Below are 22,126 nucleotides of genomic sequence, written 5' to 3' on the forward strand. Positions count from 1 at the left end.
ACTCCAAGAAGGAAGTTGGCCTCAAGAAGAAGGTTGGCTCAAAGAAGAAAGTAGGCCGCAGGAGTCACCTTCAGCTCCAGTCATTGTTTTGGGTGAGTGGATAGTTGATTTCCCTTCCTGTCTTCTGAAGATAGTTTAATTCTGATTGAAGGTTAACAAGTCTTGGCTGAGCCAAGCACTGGAATAATATTTAGAGATAGACTAATGTCTTTTCTACCCTTTTGTATTTCTCTACTTTATAAATAAAAGATTTATAATTTTCATATTGTTGTTTTTAAAAATGATGAAGGCAGATATTAAAAGGGAGAATAGTATTTTAATAAAAGCCATGGCCATGCTGGTAAAATATATATAAGACTGCGCCTGTAAGTATTCAAACTGCCGCCTCAGCCATCTTTACCTTTCGTATCACGCACCTGCTAGCTAAGAGAGAGTTCCAAGTCACTTCCCCCTATTTAAAGCTGTCCCTCACCTTGAATACGTAATCCAAAACAGGAAACCCGTTGGACCATGGGAAATGTAGTTTTAAGTATCCCAAGTGATTTTAAATAACACAATATATTAGCCAAACCATTAATTTTAACACTTACAAATGCAAGCTGCTTTATGTAGGGTTTTCAGGAATCACAAGTTTCTCCCCAAAACAAAATCCTTCTTTTCTAAGATTAATATTCCACATGGTCTTTCTCACCAAAGAATCTAAGAGTACTTGGAAAGCTCAAAAATATCATGATATGTAAGGCCCAGAAAGTATTTAAAAGGTTCAAGGGTCAAAAGCACACCTCTGAAGGTGACCCTACAAGAGTATGATCCACACAAGCCTGCATAGAAGCAGAAGGACCCAGCTAGCAAACAGACGTGGGGCATGTGAGGAAACCATCTGAAGCATACCAAAAGCTGGTAGGCAAGGGTATGAGTTCTGAGTGCCTGGAGTTCCAGCCACATGAGGGGAAACAACAAGTCCACTACTCACAAATAAGTGTCTTCTCTTAAACTAAACACATTTAACCACAGACAGCTTCCAAATTGAAAGAAAGCCTGACACCTCCCCAAAAGAGATCTACAAAGTCACCAGCCTCAGTCTATGGCTTCCAAACCCGAATCTTATCCCTCCCCCATGATAGTAGGGACCTCTTCAGGTCTGCTGAGTGGGCAGACTGACTGAACCCAGACACCAACCCACAATTGTAGTTTATCCAGAGCAGATACTGGTAGATGATGACACAGTAGAGCTCTAAAGAAAGTCTCTGAAATGCAAAAAACAATTCATGGAGTGCTGAGACCCTGGAGAACTCAAGTATGACAAGAAAACTGGTCACAGTCTCTGTGTCTTCAGGAAGAAGAATCTTCTCTGTATAGTTGGCATGAGGCCTGATCACAGGCAAGTTCGAGGTAGGGCAGCTGAAGTGATAACAGTCAAGGGAATCCCCAAAATGCTGTTCATCAAAAGCATCTAGATCCTCTTCCAAAAATGTGAGGTGTGGAGAGATTATGCACACAGGAAAAACACTCTGAAATAGCAACATGGTAGAATATTTCCCAACAGTGTTCTTAATTCAAATACAGCACAAATTGGTCAACAAAGATTTGATTACAAAATATGGTTTCAATATTCTACTCAATGTTGACATCTAAGTAAACCTTTCTTTCACCCAATAGCTTAAGCCCAATGAAAACCACCCTAAGGGCTGACTGGCCAGGGAGCATCAGAGAAAAGACTTGGAATTGGCCCAAGTGGACTACACTAGTCATATAGTGAAGAAAAAAAGGTTCCTATTAGTGGCAGCCAATTCTGTTGGCACCAACAGCAGAGAAGGAGAAAGTTGCTGAGGCAACTCATTTTTCTGAATCTCTCTTATTGATAGAGAACAAAGGCTGGGGTTTTACCAGGAAAGTATGAAAAGAACATTCTGGAAATCCATCAGCAGCTAGCTCCATTGTTCTACCATATACAGGTATCTGGGCAAACTAAGAGCTGTATTGAGAGATGAGCTGGATGTCCTAGACTGAAGAAGACAGGCCTAACCCAGAAGTAACCCCTCTGAGTACCTGGTGAAGCAAAGGTCCTTAGGGTTTTCGTCTGGGACTCATGGAAAAGTCCTGATTTCCTTCAAAATTCCATTCAAGTGTCACCTTCTATATGAGGTCCTCTCTGTAGCTGACAGCATCTTTCTTTCTACACACACACACACACACACACACACACACACACACACACACACACACACACGAAGAAACTCCTTAAGGGCTTTTGGAAGCAAATTTCTCTCTCTCTGGTGTCACTTTTTTTTTTAACATCATCTCTCAGTGACCTGGAGGTCAAATACCACTGAGTAAATTCAGGTTTCATGAGCCTCAAAAGAGGAATTTAAAGAACCAAGGAACCAACAAGACAGAAAGCTGATTCCACAGGCACACAGAGTGGCCCAGGCAAATTAAGAAACTATGATTGGTTCCCGAGATGTGACATGTGAGAGTTATTGGGTGGAGGAAAAAAGCTTATAAATTCAGACCAGGAGCAAGTCTTGGTCTTTGGCGTGCACATGGAGGAACAGAGGGAATCCTTGCTGGGTTGCAGCTACAGAACCATTATGGTGGCCAATACATTAGAAAGCTAAGTATCTCTCTACCTCTCTTCTACTTTCCCCTCTTTACTACTACTACTACTACTTTGATTTAATAAAGTTATTAAGCTATAAACTGCTTCATAATTTTAAATATTACAGGGCATAAACAGTTTCAGTGTTCTCTGTCTCCACAGTAGTTAGCACAGTGGCTGGCACATAGGAGCTGCTTAACAAATGCATATTGATGGATTGATTAGATGTCATAGGCATCTTTCCTACACCCAAGTAGGAAGGTCTCTATGTGATCCATCTAGAGTTTGGAGTTTATCATCTGCAGAAAGCTAATATTTGCACATGTGTCCCCTCTGAAAAGGAAACTTCCCTCCAATTCCTATGAGAGGGCCAAATCATTAGCTTCTTTTCCAACCTCAGCATCACAGATGATATACCATGACCCACAGATGGAGACCAAAATGATGAACAGCTGGGTAAAGTCCTGGATTATCACAGAGGCCCACCAATATCCAAGAGTGCCATATGAAGTGTCCATTTATCCAACTAGTTTCATGTTCAGAGAATACTCTAAGATATGCCATCTTCAGGATAAGGGGGAGACAAGACAAAGAAGAGAAAGAAGGCCTTTGATCTTAAGATGCAGCATGCAGGTTATACCCAGGAGTGTGCTGGTAAACATTTAACAACTAGTTCTCTTTAAAAAAGAAAGAAAGAAAGAACAAAGGATACTCTTTTTTTCTAAACCTTCATTTTCCATCATAGAATCAACATCAATACTGTGTATTGGTTCCAATACAGAAGAGCAGTGAGGGCTAGGTAATGGGAGTTTAATGACTCAGCCAAAGTCACATACCTAGGAAGTGTCTGAGGTCATATTTGAACCCAGGACCTCCTGTCTCTGGGTTCTCAATCCACTGAACTACCTTGCTGCCCCCAAGGGATACCCTTTTTTAAGTATAATCTACATGACTAACATTTTTTCCATCACTTTCAGATGTAGTATTTAGGGAATTGCTTAAGGCAGTGATGGGCAAAGTACGGCCTGGATCTGGCCCTCAGGGAATAGTTTGCCCATCACTGCTCTAGACAATTATCAAAATAACCCAAGCCCTGATTTGTAGCTCTTCCCAATTTCCAAGGTCTAAGTACTCATGTGAAAACTTAGCAATCTATTCTCAAAAACTGGCTCAAGCTGGCTCTATATATACTTGAACTGATAGCCAATACCTGTCAAAAGGATATTAATAAAGAAATGGTGTAAGGCGTGACCAGAGAAATGCCACCAGCAGGATTCTAGTCTGGGTGCAGTAAGATGCCTGTGCAACAGCCAAGCTGCCAATGCCCTTCCCTCTTCTAGCCTGGCTGCATAGTTCTCCCGCTATTAGTCAGCCTGGCCTGTTAGGCCCTCTCGATATACCTTATGCCACCTCCTGGCTTTCCAACAGCCAGAGCACACCCTCTCTCCTCACTTCCATTTCATTTTTTTTTCCTTCCTTCATCACCACCTTCTACAGAACAGCTTTCCTGAAGCCCCCAATTATTAGCTCTCTCTCCTTCCCTCTTAAATTAAACTCATTTTGCATTTACCAGCAAGGGGTGATCTGTGCTCAGGGGTTAGAAGAATTTGGACTCAGCTCCTCCATCCTGTGAAGGACTTTTGTTTTTGTTTTGTTTTGTTTTAATTTTTAAATAACCCTTACCTTCCCCGTCTTGGAGTCAATACTGTGTATTGGCTCCAAGGCAGAAGATTGGTAAGGGTAAGCAATCAGGGTCAAGTGACTTGCCCAGGGTCACACAGCTGGGAAGTGTCTGAGGCCAGATTTGAACCTAGGACCTCTTGTCTCTAGGCCTGGCTCTCAATCCACTGAGCTACCCAGCTGTGCTCCCCTCCCCCCCCCCCCCAGGTGAAGGAGTTTTATTAGTTTATCCTTCAAAGGATCTTTGAGGGACCAAAAATCATCAGAAGGTATATCCACATCTGTAATCTCATTAATATGAGAGGATCCCCATGAAGAAATTCTCTCCACCAAATTAGTCTTGGGAGTTTTATCTGAGGCTCTGAGAGTTTAAGATATGAGCCCCAGGAAGCATATGGAAGGCAGGTCTTATACATGACGCTGAGGAACTTGAGAACTGTGATCAATACAATAACCAAACATGACTCCAGAGGACTGATGATGAACCAGGCTACCCCACCTGCCTCCTGACAGAGATATGAAAGACCTGGGAAGCAAAAAGAGACACTTTGGAGGGCACTGTCAAAGGAAGAATTTATGTTGCTTGACTTTGCTTATTTGTTAAAAGTTTTTTGTTTTTCTTTCAAAATGGGGAAAATTAAAGTTAAAGAAAATGAAAGTCTATTCATTGAACACAAAATTTTTAAATAAAAAACTATATAATTGAAAGCAGATCTTAAACCAAGGCATTTTTTTTTAAACCCTTACCTTCCATTTTGGAGTCAATACTGTGTATTGGTTCTAAGGCAGAAGAGTGGTAAGGGTAGGCAATGGGGGTCAAGTGACTTGCCCAGGGTCACACAGCTGGGAAGTGTCCAAGGTCAGATTTGAACCTAGGACCTCCCATCTCTAGGCCTGACTCTCAATCCACTGAGCCACCCAGCTGCCCCCAACCAAGGTATTTCTGATGCGGAGATCAGCCATCTAACTATCAGGTCATACTGCTTTTAATAAAATAAATAAAATAAGACTAAAAACCTTGATAGAATTCAATGAAATGCACTATCTCACCTCAAAGGTCCCTGCTTTTAAAAGGTTGACCTGGTCATGCTGGGAAAGATCTCTGAACCCTGGAATACGCTTTGCAAACTCAACCACTTCTTTCACTGCTGGGGTAAAACTCATGGAAAACTCTTCCCAGATTTCATGGCCCGATTTATGAGGATCCACATATGGAGACTTACTCATTGGACACACCTAGAAAACACAAAATAAAATGACTCTTTTTAAAAAGAAGGAAGTAAAAAAGAAAAATCAACATTCTTAGAAATATGAATCACAAAATATCTCATCTCTGCACAAAACACACACACTGAAACATAGGTAGTAACTAGCTCAATTTGCTATCTAAATTGTAATAGAAACTTTAATGAGCATTTAAAATGAAATACCTAGTATTATCACCAAAGAGCTACCCCAATCCTAAATATTATAACAGACCTCTATTTCCCGTAATGATCACATGGACCCCAAAGTCCAATTTGTATATGTCAGTATTTTAAATGGGCACGGTAGTTAGAGATCCAAAATTAGCCCTTTGTTAGAAATAGGCTGAGCAGTTTGGAGTACTTCCAAGGAAGTACAAGGAATGAGCCTATGACTTCATTGGTAAGGAAGAAGGGAGGAAAAGAGGGAGGAAGGGAACTAATGGAAGAAAAGGAAGCAAGGAAGGAAGGGAGGAAATGAAGGAAGATCCATATTGGCAAGTCTTCTATTTGATTATAAGTGTTTCTTAGATACCACAGAATTTAACGGATAGAAAGAAAATTTTCTTCCAAAATCTGGCCATTTGCCCCCATCAGGCTATTAATAGGTTTTCAAATAAAGGCTTTAAAAAGGCTTCATTCCAAGCTGGAAAAACCTACATGAACTGATGCAAAGCAAAATAAGCAGAACCAGGAGAAATTGGACACAGTAACTACAATATTATAAAATGATCAACTATGAAAGACTTAGCTCCTCTCAGCAGTAAGATGATGATCCAGGACAATTCTGAAGGACATATGACAAAGAATGCTATCCACTCCAGAGAAAGAACTGTTGGAAGTCAGATGCAGATCAAAGTATATGATTCTTCAAATTATGTTTTTATTTCGGGGTTTTGATTATATATGAGTATTCTCATACAACAATGACCAATATGGAAGTATGTTTTGCATAATAATACATGCATAATCCAAACAAAAATTGCTTACCATCTTGGGGGTGGGGGAGGGAAGAGAGAAGAGAGGGAGACAATTTGGATCTTATAATTTCAGAAAACATTTGTTGAAAATTGGTATTACGTGTAATTGGAAAAATAAAATATCTTTTAAAATAATAAATAAATAAGGCTTCTTTCCCAAAGCAAATACACTCTTTGAACTACAAAGTATACCTAAGGCTGAAGTTTCAGAAACCATGCAAGGATCATTTACTTGCAAATAAGATTTCCTATGAGAACTAAATGGAGCACTTTGGAAAAGTCAAGTCACTTCACAACCTGAACCAAAAAGAAAGAAAAAAAAATGCCATTCACCAAAGGAAGCAGCCATTCTAGTCAGAGAAGCCACACTGAAGTATATGCCAGCTTGCCTGGACTAGCTCTCTATTTGCTCTATCACAGGTATCAAAACTTTTTATGGTATCCTTATGGGGGGGTACATTGACTTAGAAAACCAAAAATTCACATTATGTTGTATTATATTTTTCTTAATTTTGTTAAATGTTTCCCAATTACTTTTTTTTTTAAACCCTTACCTTCTGTCTTTGAATCAATCAATACTGTGTATTGGTTCTAAGGCAGAAGAGTGATAAGGGCTAGGCAGTGGGGGTTAAGTGACTTGCCCAGGGTCACACAGCTCGGAAGTGTCTAAAGCCATATTTGAATCTATGACCTCCCATCTCTGAGCTAGGCTCTCGCACGGAGCCACATAGCTGCCCCAATTACATTTTTTTTTAAACCCTTACCTTCCGTCTTAGAGTCAACACTGTGTATTGGCTCCAAGGCAGAAGAGTGGTAAGGGTAGGCAATGGGGGTCAAGTGACTTGCCCAGGGTCACACAGCTAGGAAGTATCTGAGGCCGGATTTGAACCCAGGACCTCCCATCTCTAGGCCTGGCTCTCAATCCACTGAGCTACCCAGCTGCCCCAATTACATTTTAATCTGCACCACCTGTGACCCCTCTGTGCTACATGCATCATGCTGCCTCTAAGAAACAGGATAAGAACTGCTGAGTATCCCACTCTTTAGCTATTCCAATGTTCATTTCCTAGCCAATAGCAAGATCAGTGCTGGACCACTCTCTTGTTCAATAAGTCAAACAGTGAGCTGCAAAGCAGAAATGAATTTCTATATAGTGGAGAGAGGAAAATGTTGTCAGATGGCAGCTAAAGAGATAGACTCCCACTACCGGTGAGTACTGTCAATCCTTTCTCAATTGTTCTCAAAGAAGATATCTGCTTGGAATTAGTTCTCTGACTGGGAATGTTACAAAACCATTACCAGGAGGTTCCTATCAACCTCACTTTGGCCTCCAAGAGGCTACTCAGGATGACGGCACCCTGAGATCCAACGTTAACAGGAAAAGGAAGATGAAGAGCAAGCACACTTGCTTAGGAAATAGATGGCAGATTGGCTAGCCAGCTGGAGAAAACACCAATCTCTAAACAGGGACCCCCTGGGGTTTTCAATCCCATGGTAATGCTATTCTAGGTGAAATCCTAACAAAAGGTGAATTCTGAACATTCATGAATCTGTTTCAGAACAACAGCAAATGAAAAATTTGTGAAGAAAGCCAGGAAATACTGTTAATTCTCTCTATTTCCAAAAGCCAACTCTAAGAGGACATTTTTAAGAGAATCCTTCAAACAACTTTCATTAAAGTAACTTTAAATTCTCAAATAACAGAAAATCCTTGAATGAATTCTGTATCAAAAGATATGATTATAGGGTTCTGCTTAACTGTTTTTGGAAATAATACTTTGAAGGTGGTGAGTTTGGGATTTTGTGTTGTACCAAAAGCCAATTCTTTAAAACATAATTTTTAATAAACATATTTGCCATAAAAAGGGACTGCTTATTTCATAAGAATTTTCTTATAGAAAAAATAATACCTGGGCTCACTGGTGCAGAATGCTAATAAACTGATCCATTAAGAAAAATGCAGAACTTGAAAAGCATTGGCTCTTCAGAAACACTATTTATTGAACAAGAGAGACCTCCAAACACTGCTCCTGCTGTTGGTCATGAAGCAGACAATGGAATAAAAAGAGAAGACAGTTGTTCTTACTTATTACCCTGTTCTTTCAAGGCAGCATGGTGTGTATATATAGCACAGAGGCTTCAAAGGTGTTGAAGATTAAAATGTGATTGGGAAAAGTTTAACAAAATAAAGAAAAATGAAATTCTATATAGATAATGCTAAGTTCAGATGCAGCATGTAAGGATCAGCTACTGTCTGAAAGTCATTTTCCAAAGTGGGGGAAAAAAGGCAACCTTCATGATTTATAATTTGCATAAAATCCTACTCTAATTCTATTCCCAATTGAAACACATTCTTATATCTAAATCTCATATCATGTTATTTAATCATTGGAAGATATTTGTTGAAAATTAATTTGTCTGACCTAAAATCCTACACAAAATTGGTGCCAGAAATCTCTCAGGGACTATTCATTTTTATCACACCAAAATTAAGAAATCTTTAAAATTTCCTTAATTTAAGGAGAACAAAAATAATTGACATCACTATACCAGATGCATTCTCCCTCCAGTGTTGCACAGGTAACTATTCTTGTTCTCATTCTGAGAAAATCCATCAATCAGTATTCGATCACATACTCTTGGAGTATAGCCATTGGAGAAGTTCACACAGTGTCCATTTGTAATACAAATGGCACGCCCATTGGGATAATGCACGATGCTCCTCCCTTTGTACTGTCTGCTGAGGTGGTGTTGGCTCTCACTACTGGGATAATGGCTGCCCCCAAGCCCACTGCTACAACGGTCATGGTTTAAGTTATAATGCTGCTCCATGTTCTTTGGGATCCTTTCTCCCCTGGAATGCTGCAGGACCTCAGTGGAGCTCTCTTGCTGCTCTTGGTTATACATAAAGGTATCCTGATGAGCTCTGGTCACCAAGCCAATTACTTCTTCCTTTGCAAAGTCTGAAGGCGGAGGAGAGGGACTTTTCATGGTCTCCTGTTGCATCTGAGGTTTGGGTCGCAGCTGTTCCTGGACAGGCGAGGTTGTCTGTCCATGACGTTCTACTAATGCTTCACTCTGCAAATGACCACTGAACTGGCTGTTCATCATGGTCTTCATGGCACTCTGCATTTCCATCAGCATTCGCTGTTTTTCACGCTTAGGAATTCGACCAAACCGAACAGCTGTTGAAGAGAAAGTTATCAAATTCTAATTTAAAATATGGATATCAAGTCAAACAAAACAAAAATTATTGTTTTATAGAGCATGTTTCCATCATTTAATTGAGGAATGTCTCTCTGCCCCTAAAACACATTATTCTAAGCCCATTGGCTATATGGTCAGTGTTATATATATATATATGACAGTCATTAAGAGTTCTGACTTTGAAGGTGGGAAGATCAAGTCCCAACCTCTACTGTATATCAGCTATGTGGTTCTGGACTAGACACTTGGGCTTTCAGTGCTCTAAGCACCTACAGGAAGAGTACTGACCTGTACTGGCTGAGAGAACACCCTCAATGTGGAATTCCCAATACCAGTAAATCCTATCTCTAATGCCTTTCTGTGCCTACATGCAACATAAGTGGCCATGAAGCTCAAAGGTCGGCTCAATGATGATAAAGAGGTCACTCTGCTCTATGCTTGTGCCCTCCCCAAAAATCTTCCTCTTGTCAAATCATATTAGTGTCCTTGCTTTTAATACCTAAAAAAGTCACAAAACCAGATTCTCAAAGAAGAACTCTTAAATGATCAATAAAAATGGTTATCTGAACAGATGCTTACAGATTTGCATTAAAATCAATGGAAAAAGTAAGATTATTCATTATCCATTCTTCTAGTATCCACAGTTCTAGTGTCTGCCTTGTGTTCTAAGAGCCCCAAGATCCTGAAGAAAGAAAAAGAAACAACTTCTTCTATTCTAGTGCTTACACACAAATCATCAAAATTCAACTCCATTCATTGACATTAGCATTTTCAAAGAAAAGGATTTTTTTCATCAGCCCTTATCCTCTACCCAATGGAATAGATTCCCTTCTTTACAAACTGTTACCCTTGTAATCTTCTGGTGATGGTATGAAATCTCCCACCTTATTATTTTCAACTAATCACACACACATACAGAAGAAAGCCAAAGTTCTAGCAACAGATGCTCCTACAGCGTTCAACTGTCAAATTCTTTTCAAGACACTATTTGATGTCACCTGGCTTGGCATTTCAGTCAGAGCACAAAGAGGGTCAAGGTAAACTGAAGACAATATTGTCTCTGGTACAGTCTCAGTTATTGTCTGTTCAATGATCTGATCACTGTTCGTGGGGCCATCACAAAAAAAATCTGGACTGACTCCGGAAGACTATGAGAACTTCATGTTCCTTCCCCAGTTCATGTCTCCTTTTCCAAACACCCAAATCCTAGCAATTTGAGTACATTCATGTTAGAATGGGTGAACAGAAAGACAAGGAGAGGAGTCCCAAGGGTCTGCCAAGAATTCAAAGCAGGATAACTGAGAGCCCCTTTATAAAGGCAAATAAAGGGGGCAGCTGGGTAGCTCAGTGGATTGAGAGTCAGGCCTAGAGACGAGAGGTCCTATTGTTCAAATCTGGCCTCAGACACTTCCCAGCTGTGTGACCCTGGGCAAGTCACTTGACCCCCATTGCCTACCCTAACCACTCTTCTGCCTTGGAACCAGTACACAGTATTGGTTCTAAGGTGGAAGGTAAGGTTTTTAAAAAAAAAAAAAAAAGGCAAATAAAGTGACTGTAACAAGAACCCACAATACTGATTAGAAAATAAGTCATCTGGGGAGAAATCAACGTAAAATATCTCTGGACAAATCCAGCATGAGACAGTGAAGAGAGAAGATGATCTGCACATTTCTACTTTACAGAGCTAGGAACTCTCAAAGACACCAAAATGTGATTTCAACAAGTTCCTGCACACCAGTGAAAAGTCACCACTGGGCAAGGCTGGCCAGCTTGCAGGAGGCATGTTAACCTCCAGGCACAGGGGCTATGAGTCCTCTTACAGGCTCCACACGTGTGGTACCTACCATCTCGTGACATCCCAACAGACAGACATTTCTTGAAGCGGCACTGCTGACATCTATTCCTGTTCATCCTCATGATAGAACAGTTCTCATTCTTCAGGCACTTTTTATACTGGATATTCTGTTGAATACTTCTCCTGAAGAAGCCCTAAGAACAAGGAGACACACAAGCAGCTTTAAAAATAAAAAGTTCTTCTGGACAAAGACTTCAGTGCTGATTCATGCTGGCCTTCATCCATAACCCACTCACATCTGTTTCTACAGCTTGGGAATGTTTCTGTTTGGGGATGGAAGGGAATAGCTGAGTGACCATACATTACAGACTAAGAGGTCAAGGATTGGCAATGAACCTAACGAGCACCAGATCTCCCCCTGACTAGTCAGGCATCCTTGATCAGGGTGCTATGTCTATGGTCATGACAGGATGTTTAAAGGTCAGAGAGGCCAGGAAGTGCACAACAGTGGTTTCCCTAAATCTCAAAGGCTTAACAAGAACTCGTCTCCCTAGACATCCACCTGCTGAGTACAGTCAAAACCACCTGTGTGCTAAAAACTCCCCTGGTCCTATGTACCCATACTCCCATTCAACATATTAAGGAAAGAAAGATCCCAGAGAGTAGGTGGCTACAAACAGATCTGGGGTTTGTTCTGGTTATATTCTTTTTTGTTATACTCTTGTTGTTTGTTTGTTTGTTTTTTATGGTTTTTCTGGTTTTGTTCTAACCATTGAAAATGGTTTTCTTTACCACAAAAAAAAAAAAAAAAACCACAATGTGCTCAGTGATATAACCTCAGGATCATGCACACAGTAGGCAGTAGAACTGAAAGGGCCTTGGTAGTACCACAGGAACACAGACCACAGGATTACAGAGCTGGAAGGGAGCCCAGAAAGTCTAAGACCCTCATTTTACAGGTGACAAAATGGGAGTCCAGAGTGGTTCAATGGCTGGCCAAAGGCTGCACAGGAGCAGGAGGGATCCTGAACCCTGGACCTCTGGTGTTAAACCCAGAGTTCTGTCTACCATGTCACCCATTAGCCTTGTACTATCAGTCTACTATAAGTGTGCATTAAAGCTTATCTAAGGATAAAGAACTGATTTTTTTGAAGTGGCCATAACACCAAGCATAGTACTTGACAAACAGAAGACATCTGAAGCATATCTGTTGGTTAACTTTTAAATCGGGAATCAGGTAAATGACAAATAGTCCAAAATTAATATCTACACCTTTAAAAATCTTTTTCTCTTTTTTAGTCCAGGCCTGTCATGTCTTTGATGTAGGGAGCTCCCCCAGAGCACATAAGCAGCTATCCTGTACCTTAGAGGCAGGGGTTGCCTGGAGTCCATGAGGTAAAGGGGGTAAAGGCAGGAATGACCTGTAGGACTACCACACTACCCAAAGGCTACCCCTCTTGTTGTAAGTATGACTTAAAATGCAAAGATTTTTATCAAATTTATGATCACTGTCTACATCTGGGGTTTCATATGGGCACAAAGGGCATTTCCAGCAGAAATTTAAATCCACCAATGATAAGACAAGAAACTGAAGACCACAGGAGCATGTGTGTTTGGAATTCGGGGAGGTGCCATTTAAAAGTATCTTACAAACTTCCTGTGGACACGTGGGAACTTTGAGACTACATTCCCTGTGATCCAATGGGTTTCTGGTTCCTGACGTGATTAGGTCAGAGAACGGGAACCAACATTGACCTCAACTTAAATTCGGAGGGGCGGCCTTGAGATGGCTCTCTTTGCTACCTGAGCGGGCTCTCTGGCATGCGAGAGGAGGAAGATGGGTGGAGATAAAGACGGGTGGCATTTTTAAGGATAGTCAGGCGCGGTCATATATATTTTACCAACATGGCCATGGCAATTAAAATATTAATTTCTCTTGTAATATCAGCCTTTATGATTTTTAATCGTAACAAGCAACAGACTGGATTATCCTCACTATTGGCCATTAAAGTCATAGTCAGGCCACAAAAAAATCATCCTCACAAGAGAGGACAAAATTTTGAGGAAAGACCTGGAGATGCTGGTAGTCATCAGCTTCAGGGGTCAGCAGAGGGATGTAGCAGTCTTTAAGAAGCTCATAGAATCCTAAACTGCACTCAGAAGGGCAGAACTTCCAGGTCTAGGAGGATAGGTGTCCTATTTCATTCTGCTCTGTTCATACCATATCTGGATCACTGTGGTCAGTTCTGGACATTCTGGTCTAAGAAGGACACATAAGCTGGAGAGCTTCCAGAGAAGGAAAGCCAAGATAGAGAAGGGCCTGGAATTCATGACATATAAGGATAGTCTAAGAAACTGGGCATGTTTCACCTGGAGACCTGAGGGTTTAGGTTTAGTAACCGTCTTCCAGGTATGTGAAGGTGTCCAATGGAGACAGAGTCGACTTGTTTATTTGCCCTCAGAGCACAGAAACAGGCACGTTGATGGGTGGAAGGGGCAAAAGAACATCCTTAGGCCTTCCCACAAGTGTGGCTATGCAAAAAAAGAGTCTATCCGCCTCCAGAGAAGCATTCTTCAAGAAGAGGCAGGACCATCATTTGTTAAGCATAGGAGAAGAACTTGGATCTAAGGGATGTTTCATAGATTCCCCATCAAGATGTGTCCTTCAGTTTCTCTAGCTATAAAACGAGAACAGTAGGACTTGGTTTTGCTTTTAACTCTTTTTACAAATCAAACTTTTAGAAATATTCTGAAGAAAAGTGCTGGATTAGTTAAAAAAAAATGCTGGCCAGATTTGTTAAGTGACCAGCCTCACAATTGGCAAATCAAAATAACTTTTCCCATTTCACCCAGGAATCTATCATCTTGACTGGCCCACTCTCCTACCCAAGGTGCCTGTCTCTGTGATTCCAAAACTAAATGGAGCCAGAACACATGGTAGGACTGCTAGTCAGGGGCTCCTCTGAAGGAAAAAGTCTTCCAAAGAAGGGAAGTTTTCCCCTGCCCTCTCTCGCTTATAAAGGGCCAACATTACTTCCCAAAGGGCCTTGGGTATGAATTGATGAAAGAAACTGACCCTAAGATTGAAGTCCTGCTTTTGACAAGTGACCTTTCTCCAGAGCCAATCAAACCTGATGGATTCTGACTGAGTATCTTAAGAGCAACTTAATTTAGGTTTGTTCCCCACTCTACCTAGCCCAGTGATAACATTTCAATCTGCCACAGCAATGAGATTTGGGGTTTTACTTGTTAGAAATGGAGAGAAGAGAGAAGAGGAATATTTTCACAAAATTAGGAATTATTGTTTAAAATAAGATGGTTTTCATTCCAAAATGTTTTAGACTTCTAATTCCTAAATAAAAGGGAGTAGTCATCACTTATCTCTCTCCCCCACGCAGGGAGTTGAGCATGGCCCCCAGAGCCCACCACTTTGAATATGCCCCACCAGCACAATGAGAACTGTAGCACGTGTTACCTTACAGCCTTCACACGCATGAACTCCATAGTGGAATCCTGACGCCACATCCCCACAGACTTTACAGAGTAGAACCATACCACTGAACTCTAGGGCACAAACAGACAGCAGGTGAAAAGCTGGTGCGAACACTTTATGGAGTTCAGAATTTCTTTACAATCAAGTATTTTAAATGACATTCAACTTGAAAGCATCAACTGCTGGGGGGACAAGATAAATCTTTGCTTTCAAAATGAAATTCTCAAACCCAAAGCCTCTTATTAGGCTTTGCTTTCAACATGACCTCACACAGTCCAAAGTACATCCTCTGGCTATGCTTTCTTAAGCTATGATTGAAAACAGAGCCTTCATACCTGGTCAGACTATGTCATTACTTGAAATCCCACAGGCAGAGAGGACTCAGGAAAGATTGTTTAGACGAAAAGTGGCTAATGCAAATACTAGATAGGCTAACTCAGAAGCAGGCACATGCTGGCAGGGCTTGTGACCTCAGCCAGGAGAGACTTTGAGGTGGGCCAAGGTAAAAGACCAAATCCAGCAGGGACCAATGACTGTCAACACTCACTATTGCCAAAGAGGCCAATTAGAGCCAAGGAATGTGGCAGTCTTTGGAATGACACAAGAGGCAAGGGGTAAACAATTACTATAGACAGTCCCCAAGTGGGAGCAGTTAAGGCCAAACAAAGAAACTGTGAGAATCACTTACTTGTAGCCCCTGCGGGACCCTTGGTCATCCCAGTGACACCAGATTTGCTGGTTTTCAGAGGGCCATCTGTCCGGTCGCTCTTTGAAGTGCCTTCGGTACTACTGTTGCCATTGCAATCTGATGACGCAGAACTGTTTGGAGATGATGGGACCGAAGAAGGAGAGGATTGGAACCCACTCTCTGAACCCTCGCTGTGACAAGAGGCAGGGCTGGAGGCTGAGCTTGAGGAGCTGATATAAGCAATCACACCTCCTAGAAGGGATGAGGAAAGCACCTGGTTACCCAGGGCAGGTCTGGGACCTTCTCCTTCAGTCACAAATACATCCCCTCCCACTAAACCAAAGACCCTCCCAGGGCAGCATCATAGAGGACAGGAATTTAAGAAATTCCAACCAAGGTCTCAAGAAAGATTCCTCAATCCTTGGGAGGGAGGGAGGTGCTTGATCAATCCTGGAACAAGTAGACAAACTTCCTCTGGTTTGAGACATTCTTCCCAAGTATCAGGAGGCAGAAAGCCATGAAGATTTAATCATTAACTGTCAGCACAATGCAAAGTGGTAGCCTTGGAAATCTGGAAAAACTGAGTTCAAATCTAGCCTCAGACACTTCCTAGCTGTGTGACCCTGAGCAAGTCATTTAGTGTTGTTAAACTGCAGTTTATCCATCTGTAAAATGAAGCTAATCATAGCATCTATCTTCAACGTTAGAGTGACAATCAAAGAAGATACCATACTTTGCAAACCTTCAAGCATAATACAAATGCTATTTCTATTATCATCATCATATCTAAACTCAGAAAACTGCTCCAAAGGCAAATCTTTTTTGAGAGCAGGCCAGCAAAAGTGGCAGCAGTAGAAAATGGTCATCAGTCCACAACTATAGCGGTAAGGCTATAATGTTGACAATCAAAAAAAACCTCTAGAAACCATCTCTTCTGTATGGACCAATACTAGGTCCAATAATGGAGGAATGTTTGCTCGAAGAGATGACATCTCTGTGTCAGAGGATTCTACTTGGAAATTCCTGCTCCTTTTAGAAAATGTCTTAGGGAGAGAGCTGTTAACTGGAAGAGTCTCAAATTTTCCAAAAGTTATCTTGTTTTTTCTTCAGTCTTTCAATAAAACTTTGCTTTTGTGTTAGTACCTAAGGCTTAAAGGTGAGGCACTAGATAGGACCATGCATTCATTTTTAAATTCCTCACTTCCTTCAAACCCCAGCTCAAGCACCACCTTCTAAATGTCACTTCACCTGCTCATCCTTTCTCTCCCAAAACTTCTTTATAATTATTCTGTCTATATTTGTGTTTATATACACTGCCTCCCCAATTAGAATGTAAGCTTTTTTGAGGGCAGGGATGGCTATCTCAGGGCCTGACAAAGGCAGAATCTTAAGAAAAGCTTAGAGGGAGGAGCTTAGATGACGACAGAGTAGCAGGAGCTTCCTGAATCTCCTTCCAACCAATCATTACAAAGCATCTCAAAAGGACAAAATCAAAATCAGACGAATAAAGGGGCTCTCCCCAAGGTAGGCAGTGTTTGAGGATTTCCACGCTATAAGGGGGCAAAACTACACTTACCTAAGGGCAAGCTGATCACCTGTCCCCCACACCACCTACTGTGCCACAGTCAGAGCAAGAGCCAGGGCAATCTCTAAATTCTCAGGGGGTGGCTGAGGGCACCACAAACTTATCCCTGAGGGCAATGCAAAGCCTTGGCATCAAGACTTGGGACCCAAGGCTGAAGAGCTCGGAGCCTGGGTAGCAGAGCAGATATTGTATTTTCATAGAAATCCAAGATTTAAAATTTTATTCAAGAAAATATTCAGGAAAAGAAGCCTCTAACTCCTTGAATCCAGAAAAAGAACTATTTGGAGAAAAAGATGCCTGCAGAAACCTACACTGAATCAAGATGATCCAGAAAAGATGCCTGTAGAAACCTGCACTGAATCAAGACGAGATTGGACTTAAGGGGATTGAACACAATTATTTTGAATGCAACTTGTAAGCCAAAGGGGATTGCCCCCAAATTAGCTTTTTGTCAATGCACCTAGCAAAACATTGATTTTGCTTTCTTCTATCTCTTCTATTTCCCTCTTATCTCTAACTAATATAGTTGGAAGATTTTTAGGGGTACAAGATGATTACGTCAAATGATCAATTGGGGAGACAAGTCTCCCAAATGATCACGAGGGGAATTGTGATAATGAGATTAAATTTACCCTGCCCATCTTTAGATTTAATCACCAAAGGTGAAAACATTACCATTTAATTCACAAGCTAGGAAGTCTGTAACCCACATGTGCGAAAGTGGGTAACAAATAAGAATTGACTTCACTGCTCCCTGGACAGTCCTAAGCAAAGCGTCTGTTGTGATTGGATACATAAACTAAGAGGAAGGCACAAGAAGTGACGAAAAATAAGTGCCTTTAAAAGGGAGTGACAACTTCCTGTGAGCCTCTTCTTGTTCATTGCTTGGATCTGAAGGAGCTCTGGCTGGCTGGCTGGGACCCTGAGACCTTGGTGAGACTGTTCTTAAATCTCTCCCTCAGAACTACACATGGCAAGTGAAAAAGGCTGACTACCTTAGCTTCCCTAGAGGTACTAGCCTCCAGGAAGCTACCTTGATTGGGAAGAGCCCTCATGGCTAAAACCCCTATTAATTGACTTTTAGGCTCTCCAGCTGGGCCTCTGGAGCCCTGCTGGAGTAAAACCCAGACTTGAATACAAATCTAGTTCTGTAAGCTAGATCTTTTACTCTACCCTCTTCTCATCTCTCTACTTCCACTCTCCTCTATTTTATAAATAAATTACTAAAAATCATTTTAGAATTGTAATTATTCAATTCTTGGCAACCACTCCTTTAAATATATCCAACCAGAAACCCTCTTTTTTCTTTTTTACAATATACAAAATTCAAGAGAACCATAAAAAGGTAAACATGAGGGGAAACATTTTTTAAGAACTTCAGTAAGGTTAAATTGATTTTATTCCTATATAGAAAAATGATATTTGTAACTCTTAAAAATTATTTTCAACATCATAATAGATAGAAGAATTATTCATAGGTAGAAGTTGTGGTACTAAGTTGTGTAAGATGATTTGTAAAAAGAGGGGGAGGAAGAAGATGATACTAAGAGAAACCTGAAGGAAGAAGAAAAATAAGATAAATTATACCACATAAAGAGGTGTATGGGGGGATAGGAGAATACTATATTATAAGAGGAGGAGGAAAAGAGTAGTAATAGGTAATACTTAATAACCTTACTCTCAGTGAAATCAGTTCTGAGGGGGAAGACAGCCAGATCTCTTGAGGTATAGAATTTTATCTTACCCTACAGGGAAGTTGAGAGGGAATAATGAAGGAGGGGAATGGGGCAGGGAGTATTAAAGGGTCGAAAAGGTTGGAGGGGGTGCAATTAACAAACCTTAAAGAAAAATAAGAGGGAAATAAGAAGAGAGGGAGTGGGAAGGAAAGTAAAATAAGGGTAGGGAAAAGGGGGACTGATAAAAAGCAAAACACTGGTATAAAAGGAAATAGTGAAAGAAGAAAGGGCAGGACTAAAGGAGGAAATCAAAATGATGGGGAACACACAGGCGGTAATCTTAACTCTGAATGTGAATGGAATGAACTCATCCATAAAATGGAAGCAAATAGCAGAGTGGATTAAAAACCAAAATCCTACCATATGTTGTCTATAAGAAACACACATAAGACAGGTAAACACACATAGGGTAAAAGTAAGAGGATGGAGCAAAATTTATTGGGCATCAATTAAGAAAAAGAAGGCAGAAGTCTCAATCAGGATATCTGACAAAGCCAAAGTAAAAATCAATCTGATTAAAAGAGAAAAGGAAGATAATTACATCCTGATAAAAGGCAATATAGACAATGAAAAAAAAATCAGTACTCAACATGTATGCACCAAATGTTATAGCATCCAGATTTTTAAAGGAACCTTCCTCTATCAGATCTAGATAAATCAAACCAAAAATTAATAAGAAAGAGGTAAGAGATGTGAATGAAATCTTAGAAAAATTAGAGTTAATAGATATATGAGAAAAGTACATGGGGATAAAAAGGAATAAATACCTTCTTTTCAGCAGCACATGGTACATTCACAAAGACTGACCATGTACTTGGGCATAAAAACAATGCAAACAAATGCAAAAAAGCAGAAATAATAAATACAACTTTTTCAGATCATAATACAATAAAAATTATAATTAGTAAGGGTACATTGAGCAGCAAATCAAAAATTAATTGGAAATTAAATAATCTGATTCTCCAAAACTGGTTAGTGTTAGATTTAAATTAGTAACTCCTGGTTCTTATTTACCATAGTTTATTAATAATCATTTGAAATAGAGAAAGCAGGTATATAGAGATTTAAGCCTAATCTAACCTAACCCTGACCACATGGTCCTCCACATGGCTGTCTCTCTCAATGATGGTGCTCCCCCACCACCATCCAAGGAAATAGAGAGTGAGGCCATGTCTCACATCACACCTTTAGCCTTTCTCTTGACCTGGACCCATAACTTTTAGTTTAGTGTCATGTTCCTAGGGCTCTTCACCTGTGACCTCTGTTTGGAGCATTCACTGAGACATCCAGCCACGAAGTGAGATGGGACAAGCTGGGGGGAGGGGAGCAGATTCTATTTACACATTGATTAAAGAACAAATCATCAAAACAATTATTGATTTCATTGAAGAGAATGACGACGAGGAAACAACATATCAAAATTTTTGGAATACTGCAAAAGCAACACTCAGGGGAAAATGTATATCCCTGAGTACTCATATTAAAAAGAGAGAGAGAGAGAGAGAGAGAGAGAGAGAGAGAGAGAGAGAGAGAGAGAGGAAATTAATTAATTGGGCATGCAACTAAAAAAACTAGAAAAATAACAAATTAAAAACTCTCAGATAAAGACCAAATTGGAAGTCCTAACAATCAAAGGAGAAATTAAAGGAACTATTGAATTAATAAATGACTAGAAGCTAGTATTTTGAAAAAAACAACAAATAAAATAAAGTATTGGTTATCTAATTAAGAAAAAGAAAGAAGAAAACCAAATTAACAGTATCATGAATGAAAAGGGTGATCTTACCTCTTCTGAAGAGGAAATTAAGGTAATTATTAAGAACTATTTCACACAATTATATGACAATAAATATGGCAATTTAGATGGAACACATGAATATTTACAAAAATATAAATTGTCTCGATTTGCAGAAGAGGAAATTGAATATTAAATAATCTAAGAACTCTCTAAGAAAAAATCCCCAGGGCCAGATGGATTCACAAGTGAATTCTATCAAACATTTAAAAATCAATTAATCCCAATACTCTACAAACTATTTGACAAAATAAGCAAAGAACAAGTCTTGCCAAATTCTTTTTATGATACAAATATGGTATTGATTCCCAAACCAGGAAGACCAAAAACAGGGAAGGAAAACTACAGACCAATATCCTTAATGATTAGAGATGCAAAGATATTAAATAAAATACTAGCTAAAAAGCTACAACAAGTTATCACAAGGATTATCCACTAGGGCCAGGAGGGATTTATACCAGGAATGCAAGGATGGTTTAATATTAGGAAAGCCATCCACATAATTGACCATATCAACAACCAAATTAATAGAAATCACATGATTATCTCAATAGATATAGAAAAAGCCTTTGACAAAGTACAACACTCATTCCTATTAAAAACACTAAAAAGTATAGGAATAGAAGGGCCTTTCCTCAAAATAATAAACAGTATTTATTTAAAACCATCAGCAAGTACTATCTGCAATGGGAATAAGTTAGATGCCTTCCCAATAAGATCAGGAGTGAAGCAGGATGCCCGTTTTCACCACTACTATTGTAACACTAATATTGTACTAGAAATGCTAGCAGTAGCAATTAGAGAATAAAAAGAAATTGAAGGGATTAAAGTATGCATTAAGGAAACTGAACTATCAGCCTTGGCAGATGACATGATGGCATACCTAGAGAATCTAAGAAAATAAACTAAAAAACTAGTCGAAACAATCAATAACTTAAGCAAAGTTGCAGGGTACAAAATAAACCCACATAAATCATCAGCATTCCTACATGTTTCTAACAAAACCCAGCAGCAAGAGTTAGAAAGAGAAACTCCATTTAAAATTATTCTAGACAAGATAAAATACCTGATAATCTATTTGCCAAGACAAATTCAGGAATTATATGAACATAACTACAAAACACTCTTCACACAAATAAAACTAGATCTAAACAATTAGAAAAACATCAATTGCTCATGGGTAAGGAGCTAATATAATAAAAATTACTCCCTTTTTTTATAGAATTAGAAAAAATTAATACAAAGTTCATTTGGAAGAACAAGAGATCAAGACTATCAAGGGAAATAAAGAAAAAAAATGTGAAGGATGGAGGCCTAGTTCTAC

At 39.9% G+C, this 22,126-nt stretch overlaps 1 protein-coding gene across 1 annotated transcript in view; it reads right to left on the reverse strand.

Annotated features, from left to right (window-relative positions):
* NR1D2 (nuclear receptor subfamily 1 group D member 2) overlaps nt 1–22,126 on the reverse strand; it is an 89,777-nt gene that overhangs the window by 15,530 nt on the left and 52,121 nt on the right. The window contains exons 2-6 of the mRNA XM_044678884.1: nt 15,687–15,938; nt 14,981–15,069; nt 11,555–11,699; nt 9,054–9,688; nt 5,330–5,515 (exon numbers count right to left, since the gene is read on the reverse strand). Coding sequence (XP_044534819.1) covers nt 5,330–5,515; nt 9,054–9,688; nt 11,555–11,699; nt 14,981–15,069; nt 15,687–15,938 — 1,307 coding nt within the window. The remainder of the gene's footprint in view (nt 1–5,329; nt 5,516–9,053; nt 9,689–11,554; nt 11,700–14,980; nt 15,070–15,686; nt 15,939–22,126) is intronic.

Source organism: Gracilinanus agilis, chromosome 5, assembly GCF_016433145.1.
Source record: "Gracilinanus agilis isolate LMUSP501 chromosome 5, AgileGrace, whole genome shotgun sequence".
NCBI lineage: Eukaryota > Metazoa > Chordata > Mammalia > Didelphimorphia > Didelphidae > Gracilinanus > Gracilinanus agilis.